General features: G+C 39.5%; 1 protein-coding gene across 6 annotated transcripts in view; it reads left to right on the top strand.

The window, feature by feature from the left end:
• Positions 1 to 291: 291 nt before the first annotated feature.
• Positions 292 to 17,178, top strand: part of pbx3b (pre-B-cell leukemia homeobox 3b) — an 88,448-nt gene continuing 71,561 nt past the window's right edge. For 5 of the 6 annotated variants that reach the window (XM_021605872.3, XM_021605870.3, XM_090239315.1 and 2 more), the window contains exons 1-2: positions 469 to 1,629; positions 2,353 to 2,426. In XM_021605872.3, the coding sequence (XP_021461547.1) occupies positions 1,436 to 1,629; positions 2,353 to 2,426 (268 nt within the window). In that variant the 5' untranslated portion in view covers positions 469 to 1,435. Of the gene's footprint in view, positions 1,630 to 2,352; positions 2,427 to 17,178 lie in introns of all 6 variants that reach the window. The other variant, XM_021605864.3, reaches the window with a different exon arrangement.

The following is a 17,178-nucleotide window of genomic DNA, read 5'->3' as shown; positions in this document are numbered from 1 at the left end:
CAACAACTTGTCTGCTGCCATAGCAACTGCAGGGGAGCGCTGAGCAGTGCTGCCTGCCTGTGCAATGCATGTCACCCATAGCAACGACCAATCAGAAGTTTCTATCCTTTTGTTCAAGCACAGTGAAGATAGAGGATATGATGGGTGGGCTTTCAGGACCATGCATCTGCCAGCAATAGGAGACTCTGGTCGTCAGTCGCATTCTAACACAACATTGATTGGTCGAAGTGGTTTATTTCAAATATTATAAACATTTTTACTGCTTGCCTACCCTATGAGCCTCGGCTTGGTAGAGATGACCATACCATAGCCCTGAAAAGGAAAAAGTCTGTGCAATTCATTATCAGTTCTGTATTAAACTATATAAAGATCTGATAAGGCCTATGCATTTAATGGAATTACAGTATTTTGGTGCACGTGCACTTGTGAGGCATACGACAAGTGGAACTACACCGTTATTTCGTCATTATAATCACCATCTCAAGCAATGCACTAGAATTTTAGCTTTCGGGGTTCCAGAGAAGTGACAAGAATATAGACCCCTCCTCTGATGGGCGGAGCGTGCATTTGTATTTCGATGTTGTCTTTTTTTTCTCCAGCTCTTGTTCTGACACGTTTGCACTGAGTGAGTGGCATTGGCACACTTTCAATCGCTCACTACCTCTGCCATCAAACAACATAAAGCACACAGAGGCAGAGGCTCGCGCTCATAAATTTCAGCAGGCAGATATTTTTGCGCATCGCTTTACAGCTTGTAGCCTAATTAATTTCTCGCTGTTCTTTTTTTCTATAATTTTTCCACTAATGCAAAACATTTAAAAAAATAATTGCAATAAATTTACAGGTAGCAGGTAGGCCTACTAATTTACTGCCTAAGTGTTCTATTTTTTATATTTTCATTCACATATTTATTGTTAATTTTCACTGGATATTTTGTTTCCTGCTGACAATAATGGGGATTTGAACATTTTCAAGAGGAATTGTACGAGGAAACATAATCAAAAGAAGACGACTAATAAATGACAGATCAGCAAGGAGCAATCATACACAACTCGTCAACTCAAAAGAGAAAGACGAATTGGCAAGAGGACTCCTGCAGGATACGAGGGACAGCGGCTGTCATTTTGACAAATAAGTTTGAACAATTATAGCTTATGTATTTTCGGACAAAAACATTTATAGATACTCACACTTCGGACCGTGCATAAAGAAGGAAGATTGCAAGAAAGTGATTACTTGGACACGCGATATTGATACCATTACTGGTACTCAGCTAACGTTAGCCCATTTATTTTTTCTTATAGGCTACGCGTAAACGCAATATCACCAATATACAGCTCTCTAACGCAACACATGTTGTAGTTGTTTTTTTGTATGTGAGTTTTTCAAGCCAAGTTTCCATTTGTGTGGCTTCGTGATTCTGTTTCGGCTGACTATGGACGAACAAGCCCGGATCATGCAGGCTCTCGGCGGTGTCAGCTTGGCTGGCCACTCGATACAAGGAGGCATGGCACTGCCGCCTCCACATGGACACGATGGGATAGATGATGGGAGAAAACAAGATATCGGTGACATTCTGCATCAAATAATGACCATTACTGACCAAAGTCTGGACGAGGCGCAAGCAAAGTTGGTTCATTTATATGTTTTCTTTACAAAACACTTTACGCACCATTACTCACTATAGCTAATTACCATTAACATCCATGTAATAAAAGGCTGGCTATAAAATGCTGATCCATATGGAAATCCCATGGTCAAAGTTATTTGCAGGGGCACATGTAGATTAAAAAGGTAACACCTGTCATCCAGTAATTGTAATAGTTTTGAAACTTGCTTCTGGCTGGGGGGAGGCAAAACAAACTTGTATGTGCAAAGTGCAGGCTTTACATTGCATTTACATATAATGTTGCGAATTGGTAGGTTGGGGCTCCTGTAAACATTGATGCGTATTTGTAAAGTACTGTTTTACAGTAACTCCTGATATTTAAAAATAACGTTGGCCATGTCCAAATTTAATTCCATGTTAAGTTATTTACCAATAACAACAATTTTGAATGTAGGCCTACACTCTTAGTTTCAATTATGCATTTTCTACTAATAAACTTTTTTTTAAACAAACTTTGAAGTCTTACAAAATAGCATTTCAACAAACAATGCATCCATCGTCATTCCTGTTGACAAATCACTGTTTATGCTACAACTTTGCGATGCATGTCAACATGTGCAAAATGAGCAAGATCTCGAAGTTATTGTAAAGAACAAAGACACATTATTATCTCAAAAGTTTTAACAACTGAGGTGTTATAGTGACTATATTTCAATGTTGGTTCTTGTCTCAAACTGAAACAGGAAACATGGACTGAACTGCCACAGAATGAAACCTGCACTCTTCAGCGTCCTCTGCGAGATCAAAGAGAAAACAGGTAAGACTTCACATTAATTCAAGTGGAAGATGTAACAACAGGAGGACTGTATCAATAGGCAACATTGCTGAGCCCCAACGCATTTGCACACCGCCATCTTTACTCTCCCCGTTCGCAGCTTTATCCGAAGTTATCAAGCGGGAGACAGAATCAGCTCCCGTCCGTTATGACATTTTAAATGGGAAAATTCAGGTTATGGTTAACGTTACAGCCTTTGAGAAGCATCTGCAGATCTCCGCAAAAAGGTATCGGTGCTCTCATGTAGAAATTGATATAGGGTTGTTGTCCGATGGTTACATAGGGATGGAATGGACAATGAGGTGCGTAACATTATTCTATATTTTATTATAAATAAAGGAAATTCACTTGCTTTGGTTTTATTAGGCTACACCACACCATGTACATTATATGAGCCGTTTCAGTGCCATGCATCTCGTTTTTTATTAAAATGGAAAGTATAGCCAACTGTGATGGTAATTATTAATCCTATATTTAGTCAGTTAGATTGTAATCTCGTGCTTAATGAGGTTTGCTGTCCAAAGGATGGATCACTATTGGCATTATTGGCACGAGTCTAACCATTGTTGCCTTCTGTAACGCACATAAAGCATTCAGACGATCAATAGAGCCAGCCGTGTCTAACGTGACAAGCTAAGTGCAATGATACTGTGGAAAGTATATATAAGAGCATTGTGTAGCCTAATAGAAAACATAATATTCAAATATCTGCCCAGCATGTGGGGACACAGATTTTAGAACCAGTCTCTTGCCCACATTAATTTCCTAATACAAATGGGTAGCCTACGAAGGAGTAACTGTATGAGGGTTAATATATTGTTAGAAAATAAGACATGATTTAAGATTGGTATATTATTTTAAACAGGAAATTGGTTTGGTCGTCCTTAGTAGCATTCTACAAGGTGATGAGTTAAACTCAAAAAGTTAAATAGGCTTCCCCCAAACAACACTATTGTGTGTGTGTGTACAGGCTGTATGAGTGAGTTTGTGCATGCCAGTCTGCGAGCGCATGAGTGAACAATTGTGGGCCCATGCTACTTTAAGATAACCCTTTTCAAATTCTAACCATGATAAATCCACAAGCTACTAAGGTTAGCATACTAATTGTGCAACCTGTCTTATGAATCGTTCTTGTGCGTCGCAATGCCATGCAATCCTGACATCACAGCAAATCAAACACCATACATCGATAGAACACTATTTTATTATAATGCACATTTTCACTTCTGTTTTTTTGCCCAACGTCTTTCTAGTGGGCCTGAGGGTTTTGCCGAAAGGAGATTGCTCATAAGAAGACACGAACCACATGCTACAGTCAGTGATGTGACGGTGTGCAACTTGAATACGCTTTTGTTAGGGTAGGTAGCCTAGACCAGTCGTTGCAAGGCCAGACGCATATCATATGGTCCTAATAAATATAATATCACTTTTGGATATGACAACAAATACTATGATTTTACGCCCACGCTATTGGAGAAGGTGTTTTTTTGTGGATAGGATACTTCTGAAAATGTTGATGAGCCAAAAGGAGGTTAGTGCTAGTCAACTTCTCACATATGAACCTATTACAAAGATGTGTTTGTACCGCAATGCAATATACAAAATTAACATTTTCACTATTGTAAGTGTCTATATTTGTAATATTTAATTGAACCTTTATTTAACTATGCAAGTAAGTTAAGAACACATTCTTATTTACAATGACGGCCTATATGAAAACATATTAAAAATATTGCTGTTGAGTCATTGCTAAAGGGTGTGTGGCTGATTTTCTGGGGGATACTTTATACAGTGTAAAAGGCAGAGGCTCTTTATTTTTATCCACAATATTTACTCAATATTTGTTGTTCCAAGTCACTCACACATAGATACCATAGACTGTATGATCCTGTGTCTGGTTCCACATACAGAGAGACAGGGAGAGCGCTCAGTATCTGGATCTTATCCTTGTCCCAGTTCTTCTGTAGTTGACATCACAGGGGCCAACAGAGACATTTATATTGCCCTTTAAATATTTGACATGACTTGAAGTGTAGGTAGGCCATCAGTAAAATGTCACAGGAACACAATACTTTATTTTATGCATTTAACATTTAAATAATTTCAAGTTATTGAAATGTTTTATTCTATATCAAGCTGTTGCAGAAGCATTATAAGCTGTCCACTTTACTCTCGCTAGTGAATAGTGATCTTCGATACCAATGGTGAATCATATTATGTCAAGTTCCAGTCGTTTATGACTACAAAAGACAGTATTACAACAGTGGTGCAAGCCTTTGGCATTTTCCCCTACATGTTGGTCAAGGCCACGTTTGGTATTTTGATAAGACAGTTGTAAAATGCCGGTAAACTCTTAAACTCAGTTGAAAGTTGCCTATCATACAGAAATCCCTTAAATGACATTCATTTGCTACTGCTTTTAAATAGTGACGAGGTGTCAGATTCATGGCCTCTGTGTGGCTTGTAAGCAGAAGTGACTTGGGTGAGATCATAAAACTTAATGAACTTCTCGGCCACAGGAGGTGTCTGCAGGGGCAGGAGAAGGGCCCTCGTGGCTGCCTAGCCTACTTGAGGTATTCTTTATGCCTGTCGAGAAGAAAGTGGGAAAGTGAGAGAGTGATTGTGTATGAGGGGGAACATGATCACTGGATGTTTTAGCTCTATGTAACGATGTGTGAGCAACTGTGAGTATACTGTATGTTTTATACTGTATGAGTGTGCATCATAGATTAATCCATGCATTAGTATCAACACACACGATATGCATGTATCCCTACACGCTTTCAGATCTAAACCCCACCTGTAGGACTTATCTCTGTGGGCACATGTTGGATTACTTTTGACATTTTTACATTTTATATGACATTAAATATCTAATTAATTATGCATGAGAAATAGAGTCTCTAAGTATGCTAATTATTTAAATGAGCTTGTTTACTATTCCAGTTGTTGTAATCTTCTTTAATCCCTTTGATGGTCTTTGTTTCAATGTCATTTTCCACAAGAACTAAACCAGTAAATAATATACTGTACTTCTGTGCTACTTTGTTTGAGCACTCAATTTGGAAAAGCCTGTGTGTAGCAATGCTTCTGGTTGTACATTTTCTCTATCCCAGTCCCTCTGATCAGTATGTGTTTTGTGTGCTGTGTGAAGTATGGGGTAGCTGTAAAGTCTTTGTTTTTACTATTGAGAATTTAAATCCAGTTTTAGTTTGGAATTGAGATGTGTGTGTGTGTGTGTGTGTTTGGACATATGGACATTATTGATCTCATTTTAATCAGATAATCCAGTGCTTTAGTTAGTTATACTGTATGAATAGATACATAATATCATTGTATCAGTAGTTTCATAATACAATTAAATGCAATTAGTACAATGTACATGTAAGGAGAGAGAAATCTTTGAAAATATAAAATGCTTATTATTATTCTTGGATCACATTGTACCAGCTGTAAATAGAAACAGGCTAAATCAAACCTGAAGTGTTTGTATTGTAGCCATGTAAACAATGACAGCAAACATACTTGGATTTACAACTGTTTGAAGAGGTAATTGATGATGTGTGTGTCTGTCTGTGTGTGTATGTGCATATATCTCTGTGTGTGAGAGAGTGTGTCTGTGTGCGTGTGTGTGTATCTGTGTGAGTGTGTGTGTGGTTATTCTGCGGTTTGGAGTCACATCCTTCCCCCTCTTAGCCATTGACAGAGCTCAGCTGGTCTGGTGGCCTTCTTAACCAAACTGTTTTTCTCTCCCACTGTGGGTCATTCACATGCCCCCGTGGCATCATATAGAGGGATTGTTTGCTCCTTTCATGTCTGTTCACTGGCACATAATCTCAATGTCATTTAGCCACCCAATGATCCCATCCGGGGAAAACCATATCCAACCATGAATTTGACAGAAGTGCAGCAAACAAATATGGCTGTAACTACTTAATGTTTACAGGATATGCTTCAATACTGTGCAGAACATTCATTTTTTTTACATTCACATGTATGTTAGAAGTAAGAAGGCCATTTTAACTCACCTAGAATCTCAGAAACTCACTAGGGAACTTGGGGCGGGGGGGGGGTGGGGGGGGTGCTCAGTAGCCCGTGTTGTGTGGTTGGGAAAGAAAGTACGATGCACTTGACTGGTGAACAGACTATTTGTAGTGTTCAGAGGAATTTTGGCACTCTTCTTACTCTTATTGTAGACCCAGAGCAGATTTCCTCATCGCTAATGCCCTAGAAATATTAATTCACTTTGATATGCTAATTAGGGGGCATTATGCAAGAAATTAGATTAAGTGGCAGCATGAAGTCATTTGCCTGTCAGTAAATTGAGTGTTTTTAGCAGGAGGGGTTTGTTTTTTCACTTTCTCTTGTTTTTGCATTTCAATGAGCTGAATGTGAGATATTGCTGAAACTGTTACAATTCTTTACCTTTTTATTGTCCATTGTTTATTTTCTCTCTCACTCATCATGTTTGATACCAGCAATCTGCAAATGATGACACGTGTTTGTTCTTCGACACATTCCTTTTGTCCACACCTCTTCTGAATTGTGCCCAGCATGTCAGAGGTAGATAAAGAAAAGTAAACTCTAAAAAGATACATTTGCAGATTTTTTTTTTTACTGTAGCTTGAGAAAGATACAGTGCATTGGGCATGAGATCTCAGTGCTAATCAGATGGGTTTTGCAGTAGTTTCTCTGTGCTGGGTTTGTTTTCTCTCCTCTCCTCTCTCTCTTGCCCTGGAAGCGAGGCTCGCATCAGCAGCGGGAGCAGCAAGAATAACAAAGGTGAAAGATTACCTCCATATGGTATTTCTGACCAGGAAAAGGAAAGGTTCTGCAAAAGCACTCCTCTTTGATGTGAGGTTTAATCAATAGAAAGAGATTACAGAAAACTATTACAGGCTAAATCACAGCGCGCCACAGAGGCTTAGTCCTCTCCACAGCTCTCTCAGCTGCACTGCACTCCTCCTGGCTGTGTATTGACTTGCTGTTTTCCTGACCTTTGACTCATCAAGTTCAGAAATGGGAGGTCTGGTCTGGAGAGGTAGGAGATTGCAGGAGGCTCAGGCTGATAAATGCCCAGATCCAGTGTGTAGAGCAGTGGATTAGAAAGACTAGTTACAGTATCTGACTAGGGGGGTAGGGTTAGCCGACATGTTAGCCTCCTCATACTGCTGATACCACTGCTGAACATGCCACAGTATTTGTCTGTTAGTTCATCTATGTGCATGCTGTGGTTATGAACAGTGGACTGGCTGAGTAACTTTCAGATTGAGGTTGTAATTAACCACGTGCAAGGCTGACTAAAAGCATTACCTTGAGTAAATATAGTTAGGATTGAGGGTGTAAACGTTTGTCAAACCTTTAGGGAACATTCATTTTAAAGCTCCCTGACAAAGAGTTAATGAGACCCCTAAATCTAGTTTATTGTTAATTTGACATGCCATTATGATTATTATGAATATTATGATTATAGTTATATTAAATTGAGAAAACAATGAAGTTAACAGTGTTACAATCCTTACCATGGCCCAAGATCAAAAGTCAATATTTGTGAAGACTGCCTTGTTCTTTACCCTTTGCTTTTTATAGTGTTGATTTGTGCAAAATATCACAGTCAATGTATGCCGTTGAACAGAAATCCATTCAACAGACAGACAATTGACTTTTGGATGCTTTTTGTTCGAGAGTGCCTCAGTGATGCGGCTGCAGCGACTAGATAGCGCTCGGCAGAATGGCTCGCTCACAGCTGGGTTCCTGGCCGTCTCAATGGCAGGGCTACTTGTGCTTCCTCTGCAGCGGGTAGGGGATTGGGAAGATGGGGAGGTTATCTAAGCAGCTCCCAAATCCCCTGCTTTCTCCTAACAGCAGAGAAAAAAAGCATATGATAAAGAGAGAAAATAGAAAAAGTGGGGTGCGTATCAGTATCCATGGGGAAGGAAATCTGGAATGTCATATGTTCACATTCTCCCAGTATTTGTCGTATTTTGTTTTCCCGACTGCAACAGTATAACAGCACCTGAATCTGATTCTGATCTGAATGAGGTGCTTTGATACGATAACCTGCTGGTGCTGATGACCCTCCGTATGTACTCACACAGACCCCATCTTATGCTTGCCTCTCTCGCTACCTCTTCTATAGCTGGAAGCGTTTTCTGTGGGCTCCTGTGCGAACAGCAGCCCATAATTGTATTTTTGCCCATACATTATACCAATTAGTCTTTATGGCAACTGGCATAAAAATGTGCATCCTCCAACAATATTTTAGTAGGTTAATTGCAACATTTCTCAATTCTACAGTTGGTGAAATAGTTATCTTCAGGCGGTGGCAGCCAGGAGAGGCTGCTCGGGATGCAAAAGGGAAAGCTTGATTGAAACGTTTGACATCGGTAAAGCTTGGAGCAGCATTGCCCTTGCTTGCTTTCTGTGCACTCCATTATCCTCAGTGTTCTGGTCCCTCTCTCAGCTAACCAAACAGAGTATCCCACCTGAACCAACATGCTGCTGAAGCGTGATGAATAATAGAAAAGAAAATTAGAATAAATCTCTCAGATCCTCCTCAGCATTGTTCGGCCTCATCCATCAGGAAGAAAGGCTCCTCCCACATTGACCCAGTCTGGGTATCAATGACATTGTCTTATATTTGCTAATCTCATTTAATAAATGTGGTCCCTGCACCCCCACCCCCAACTCTGGAGATGAGCTCATGTTTCATTTAATTACTTTCTACCTCAGATCGTTCGGTTTGCTCCATTCTTTGTTATTCAAGAAAATACAGTGAATATGAACATGTAGAATATTACCTCATAGACAGAATTCTGTTATTGGAATTTCATTGGACTTTATTAATTCAGTTGGCTTCAAAACTTTTTTTGTTGTCAATGGGAATAAGTTTGTCTGTCGTGTTAGTTAATTCAAGATGTTCAACCCCTGTATAACTGATCATAATCTATTTTTTTAACACACTTATTTCCCTGTGATCATTGCATATAGCTAGGCCCTCCTCTCCAGTGGTCAGATGTCATAATGTTTTCCCCATGGGCCACCTGGTGCTTTATGTTCATGTTGGAGACATTTTTTGCAACATGGAGGTAGCTTGTTCCCCATCAGGGCCCTGGCATCTGTTAGCGAGGCGTCTCCTCTAATATATTACTGTAGTTGTGCGCCCTTCAGACCAGAAAGAGACCGGCTGATGAATTCAATATCACCTTTGACTTGTCAGCTATTCTTTGCAGGTTAACCAAATTGTGCTAAGTATGAAACATTACATTTACATTCAATGAAGTGAATGTTAAGCCAGCCACAGCTGTTTTCAATATTTTATGCTTTTCCCCTGACATGTATATGACATAAGTACAATTTGTGATGTGTTGTCATCAATAATTTTGTCAGAAAGCATAAAAGCTTGAAAAGCCATCCAACCACAGCAAAATATAAAATTACCATTTACCCATGCTCACCTCGCTGGACGGTTCCTGTCAGATATAGATTGAACAGCGAGTAATTCTGTTAAATCAATTAGTTTTATGTTTATTTATTGATGTTGTCATAAGTATACATTAGTATGCCAGATTTGTGTTGGTACTATTCAGTTCAAGCCCATTGAGGAATAGTCTGAATGTATCTTATGGAGCGATAAGTGATATTGATTGAGTAAGAGCTAATCACAGATCAGGTCAGGTAACAGAGACACTGGACCAATGCAATGGGCAGACTGTTACACAGTAATAAGAATGATACAACTAGAAACAGAGCAAAGGTTTGGTTACCGGATGTTTCCTATAGAGTTTCTTTATCTGAGTCCAATCCTGGTCTTAATGTTTTAACGCAGTATCATTAGATGGTGGAACAATATTTCCATAGAGTGTTATTAGTATAAAGAGTGTCAGATGGAGCGACTGGTACAAAGCAAGTCCTCTCTTGGTAATGATACTGCTATTTATAGGTCCCCATTTCATTAGCTCCAGTGTTTCAGAGAATATATTTTCTCATGGGGCAATAGATGCCTGATGTTCATCTACTCCCCATACACATTAAATGTGGACAACCAACATGCCAGAATGTTTTTTAGTAAAGAGGGGCCCCTCTGCTATTACAGGAAATATATTTAGATTTGATTTGTTTTGGTGTTGATCTATTCTATGATTGACTGACTCATCTTTAGAGGTTTGATGATACACATCATATTATCCATGTAATACAGTAACAGGGTATAGTGAATGGAACTCTTACAGGTGATCATTTTTCCTTCAGAGAAGTGTTGGCATTTTCAATTTCATCTAGATTATTAGATTTACCGATTTTATTTGAACAGTTCTAACATTTGAACATTGCAAGGCTCCAAATCATTATCCGTGTTATCACACACATACTGTACAATGTTGAATAACGTTATGTAGCTATTATAGAAAACAGAACGATGTGTTATTGTTGTCTATTTCTGCCCTCATCACATGTATTGTTTTCACAAAAGGTGTTTTCTAAAGTTCTCTCCTTATTTGTTCATCTGAAATGGAATCCCTTCTTCTATTGTTCCACAAGCCATTGTTCTACACGGTTCATACATTAGAATGATATATTGAAGGCAGAAATGGGAAAAAGACTGCAATGCAATGAAAATTTAATCAGCGTCTTCTGCTGCTTTAATAAGGCAAATAATTCTTATTGGCTGCTGTGTTAAGATTTCTAATATTTAATTCATACCAAACCTTGCATTATTCTGCCCCTGCCCTGACAAGCCCCACTCTGCTGCCTGCCAAAAGGCAACATTAAAAACTTAAAAGCAGATGTAAATGTCTGAAGGCATCTGGATGGCCAGTTTTGAAGTCATCACTAAATGGTACTACCTTGCATTATTAACTATTATTAGGGACAGAGATTGTTTATCAATTGATAGTCTTTTTTTACTTAACATTAAAATGAGAATAGAACATTTTGAAAATTTGCCAGGTCAGATGGAACATAGCATCAATCATTTCACTGAAACTCCTTGATGGCCTCGTATTTGTGTTTTTAAAGGCAACTTATTGGCTCCTGGTGTTGAACACAGAGAAACCTTATATTATTGAGTGATTCAGAATTACTATCTTTACTCCTAAAACAATATACAAGGGACTGAAAAGCCCTTCCACTTCTATCGTCATATTTTCTTATTGGTTGGTGAATGTATAAGACTACTCTAAATGTACCTTTCCTTCTCTTCCTTGAAGTTCATTTTTGTGGGCTGAAGCAACGGAAAGATGGCAAGTGGCCAAAGGCTAGGTGATGGCTCATGTTAAAGTGAAACGGCAGGTCCTGTTTTCCTCTCTTGGTGAAATGGCTTAATTGGTGTCAGAGCCCCAGGGATAAAGGCCTCTTGCTCTGAACATAGCCACACCGTCATAGTCTTCCCTCAGCCAGGACAAGCGGGTAACGTCTGGTGGTGAATGAGGACTAAGCCGTGCCATAACAATATGCAGTGATGTTTGGGATGACAGAAATTAATACGCGCTTGCTCCCAGAAAGTCATGATTAATGACGGCGAGTAGGGGAACGCTGTCCCTCCTCTTACTCCACTTTGATGGGGATTGAAAAGCGAAAGAGGCTGGTTTCTCTTCTCTTTAGAAAGTGGATGTCACCCAGAGTACATTACTGCTGTTTTTCTTTCCCCTTTTTCCTCAAAAGGAATGCGGTGGGGGATTGGATGGTCCCTCCTAATGAATTTAGGATGGCTCCGCTACCCTGATTTGGGAGTTGACCCATCCTGTCCAGTAGCAAGCTGGTGGGAGTACTCAGTCTTCCTTGGAGTTATCGCTGTTAGGAACTACGTGGGAAAGGAAAAGCACCTACTGATATAGATAATTACTAATATTACAACATAACAGTTATTGACAAATGTATGTTTCATTTGATTATCAGATTCTCTTATTAACATCTTTACTACATGTCTATAGATATTATAAACCAGTTAATGACATGCTGGCAACCTATATCCATATATCAAAATGATTTAGGGTGTCTGTGCACTTGGAAAAAGAACAGAAAACTAAAATAAGATATATTCAATGTTGTGAAAAAAGAACGATGACAATGTGCTTTTTCATAGTATCTGTGTTTTTGAAATTATCAACATAAATTTTATTTAAAGGTCCGATGCAGCCATTTTTATCTCAAATAATTTCTTGGTAACAATTGTGTATCTTACTGTGATTGTTTTCAATTAAAATGGTTTTTAAAAATTGGTTCTTAGCAAAGAACATTTTCTCAAACAAAAATGTAGCTAGTACTGTCATGGATAGGTCTGAGTGGGTAGGTAAAAACAGAAAACTAGCTGTTATTGGCAAAGAGTACGAACTAAAGGTCAACCGATTAATCGGAATGGCCAATTAATTAGGGCCGATTTCAAGTTTTCATAACAATCGGAAATCGGTATTTTTTTTTACATCTTTATTTAACTAGGCAATTCAGTTAAGAACACATTCTTATTTTCAATGACGACCTAGGAACGGTGGGATAACTGCCTTGTTCAGGGGCAGAATGACAGATTGTCAGCTCGGGGATTCAATCTTGCAACCTTACAGTTAACTAGTCCAACGCTCTAACCACCTGCCTCTCATTGCACTCCACGAGGAGCCTGCCTTTTACGCGAATGCAGTAAGAAGCCAAAGTAAGTTGCTATCTGGCATTAAACTTATCTTATAAAAAACAATCAATCATTCAATCAATCAATCAATCATAATCACTAGTTAACTACACATGGTTGATGATATTACTAGTTTATCTAGCGTGTCCTGCGTTGCATATAATCGATGTGGTGCACTTTCGCGAAAAAGGACTGTCTTTGCTCCAACGTGTACCTAACCATAAACATCAATGCCTTTCTTAAAATCAATACACAAGTATATATTTAAAAAAAATGCATATTTAATTAATATTGCCTGCTAACATGAATTTCTTTTAACTAGGTAAATTGTTGGTATATGTAGCAGTTTGGGCCGCCTGCCTCTTTGCGAACTAATTTCCCAGAATTTTACGTAATTATGACATAACATTGAAGGTTGTACAATGTAACAGCAATATTTAGACTTCGGGATACCACCCGTTAGATAAAATACGGAACAGTTCCGTATTTCACTGAAATAATAAATGTTTTGTTTTCGAAATGATAGTTTCCGTATTCGACCACATTAATGACCAAAGGCTCGTATTTCTGTGTGTTATTATGTTTTAATTAAGTCTATGATTTGATAGAGCAGTCTGACTGAGCGGTGGTAGGTAGCAGCAGGCTCATAAGCATTCATTCAAACTGCAATTTCGTGATTTGCCAGCAGCTCTTCGCTGTGCTTCAAGCATTGAGCTGTTTATGACTTCAAGCCTATCAACTCCCGAGATTAGGCTGGTGTAACCAATGTGAAATGGCTAGCTAGTTAGCAGGGTGCGCGCTAATAGCGTTTCAAACGTCACTCGCTCTGAGACTTGGAGTAGTTGTTCCCCTTGCTCTGCAAGGGCCGCGGATTTTGTAGAGCGATGGGGTAACGATGCTTCGAGAGTGGCTGTTGTCGATGTGTTCCTGGTTCGAGCCCAGGTAGGGTCAAGGAGAGGGACGGAAGCTATACTGTTACACTGGCAATACTAAAGTGCCTATAAGAACATCCAATAGTCAAAGGTATATGAAATACAAATGGTATAGAGAGAAATAGTCCTATAAATACTATATTAACTACAACCCAAAACCTCTTACCTTGGAATATTGAAGTCTCATGTTAAAAGGAACCACCAGCTTTCATATGTTCTCATGTTCTGAGCAAGGAACTGAAACGTTAGCTTTTTTACCTGGCACATATTGCATTTTACTTTCTTCTCCAACACTTTGTTTTTGCATTATTTAAAGCAAATTGAACATGTTTCATTATTTATTTGAGGCTAAATGGATTTTATTGATGTATTATATTAAGTTAAAATAAGTGTTCATTCAGTATTGTTGTAATTGTCATTATTACAAAAAACAAAATAATTGTTTGATTAATCGCTATCGGCTTTTTTTGGTCCTCCAATAATCGGTATCGGCGTTGAAAAATCATAATTGGGCGACCTCTAGTACGAACTGTCTTTCTTGTTGGTCTATTCACTTTTTTACTGCCAGAACTCCATCCTGCCAAAACAGGTTGAAATTTCAAGCGGTCCTTTCAAACAGCTCATACACTAGAATGCCATTATCAACACTTTCACAATTGGACAGTATCATTCCAACCTCATAGTGTGGAAATATATATAAAACACAGGAAATCACGTTTTTGACTGCACTGGGCCTTTAACATCTTCAACATTGAGGCTTTTCTGAAAGTGAACGATTCAAGGCCCAATGTGTGAACACAATGAACTGATGTACAGTAGCCATGATATGAGTATCTGTTGTGTCCTAGCAGGAGACATATTAATATTTAGCCATAGAGATCCCCAGACCCTTCTTTTCAGGCTTTACTTTCACTAATGTCTTTTCCACCTTCCCAGGTATTTCATTTCTACGTAATGTGGAATTAAAGCATGCATTAGGATGATACCAGGCACCTTGTAACCGATTTCTAAGGACACGTGTCTCTGCACAAATTCAAAAAGCAAGTTTTGACAACGGACATTTTGCTGACACAGAGTATTTCTCTCACTTCTGCTTCTCAAATAAACACTAGCTCTTTCAGAATGATTGATACATATTTAGGTAGCCTTTTTCCCCTCGTACTACTGTGGAAGGTAGGAGTTTATGCAAGCAGCAGAAATATCAACGTTTTAAACAGTCAATCACTAAGCCTCATAACGGTCTGTCTCTGCTCTCAGATGGGTGTGTAGGAAGACAATGTCAGCTTTTATTTTGGTTCTCAGTTATCTGAACAGTTACTGTCTCACCATTCATCATTTCAGTTGTTTCCTGTTGATGATTTGTACTGCAGTGTACTAAGACTCAAAGCCCACATCAACAAGATCTCATAAAGTCATTGAATGAGCATAGTTGCAGGGTTTGTTGACTATTTCAACTTTGGCACAGTAACTGAAAGGTAGTTGGATTGAATCCCTGAGCAGACAAGGAAAAAATATGTTGTTCTGCCCCTGAGTAAGGCAGTTAACCCACTGTTCCCCGGGCGCCGAAGATGTGGATGTCGATTAAGGCAGCCCCCCCGCACCTCTGATTCAGAGGGGTTGGGTTAAATGCGGAAGACACATTTCAGTTGAATGCATTCAAGTTGTACAACTGACTAGGTATCCCCCTTTACCTTTCAATATAGTAAGTTGCTGCACATGTCAGTCTGTATTTTGTACAGTAATGTCCTCAATTTGCTTTTGGACTTTGAAGATAATTATGTAAATTGAGAGGTCTCCCATGCAAGGGTAAACATAGCTGTGTTAGGACAGAAGGCGTGGTTCCCCTCTTTCTCTAAATACTGAAAAATAGACCCTAACATCATGTGTGTGTGCATGTGCGCAAGTCAGCCAGCCTGTCAGGTCCCGGTGTGAAGGCTTGGTTCGAGGGCGCTTGGTGCCTCTGTCTGTAAGTATGCCGAGCATTGCCTGGCCTCCCGGGTGCTGAAGGAGAGCATGGAGTGGCAGAGTTAATTTATTTAATGACTGAGCGTCTTATATCTCCCGAGCCCTGATTAGAATCCTTGCTTGATGAGAGAAGCGATAGAGTGGTGTGCACCAGCCTCATGCACGTAGACCCACAGGCTCCGATTCCTCCACCCTCTCTCCTCCCCACCCCCACTCTATCTGTCTCCGCCGCTTTCTCCAAACCTTCAGTAAAGATCAGAAACAAGGCTTAGGGAAAAACCATTCCATAGAGTGAGGTGTTTTACAATTCTTGGCTGTACACCTGTGATAATTTTGTAGTGTACCTCATCTATAATTTAGTATGGTGAGCTAAAGCGAGCGATGCTGGGAAATCCGAGTGAGGAGTAATTGTGATTAGTTGTGTGATCAAGATGAAGATCTGTATGAACGTGGGAAAGCCAAACAGTGTGTGTCACTTTGGCAGCAGTGGCTGTCAGCAGTGGGGGAGCTGCGGTTGTAAAAAACCATGCCCTCGCTCTCTGCCAGCATGTCTCTTGTGGAGCCAAAGCACTGCCCTGTAGATCTGGACTGGCTGTGGGAGGGAATGCAAAAACACTGAGGACTGTGGAAATAAGTGCTTAGAGCCCTAATTGTGAACGGGTTGAAGTAATGACATACTTCTCCGAGCTATCATGACTAAAGAGGTGAGAGAGAGGGGGAGAGAGGTGAGAGAGAGGGTTAGAGAAGTGGCGTAGAGGGAGAAAATACTCCCTGCTTCTAACATTTCCATAAGCCATCATCAGTAATGCAGCAGCAGCCTCACAAACCAGAAATGATTTCTTCAGACATTGCTGTCAAGTCTTGTTCAAATAGGAGCCTCACATTTGAATAACAGCCGACATTTTGAATTAATTAATCAGACAAGATAGTCTAGGCCTTTTCTCATTACTCTACGGGTCAGGCTGGGGAAGATATATGCGCTGGTGATGATATACTTGTCTTTAATAGTGATTTATGGAGATTTTGGATTGTACTCGATTTGTCAAAGGGCCTGGTAGCAGAAAAAAATAGGGCAGTACATATTTCATTACCTAATCTTTGATTGATTCCATGATGCTAAAATATATAATCTTGTTGTTTAGGTGCATGGAAATCCCCTGTTAAGGCTGCAGCCTGGCATCAAGAGCAGAAATACACACGCATGCACACTTGCACACAC

This window comes from Oncorhynchus mykiss, chromosome 6, assembly GCF_057628025.1.
Source record: "Oncorhynchus mykiss isolate SJ-2025 chromosome 6, ASM5762802v1, whole genome shotgun sequence".
NCBI lineage: Eukaryota > Metazoa > Chordata > Actinopteri > Salmoniformes > Salmonidae > Oncorhynchus > Oncorhynchus mykiss.
This window is presented reverse-complemented; position numbering and strand designations above follow the sequence as displayed.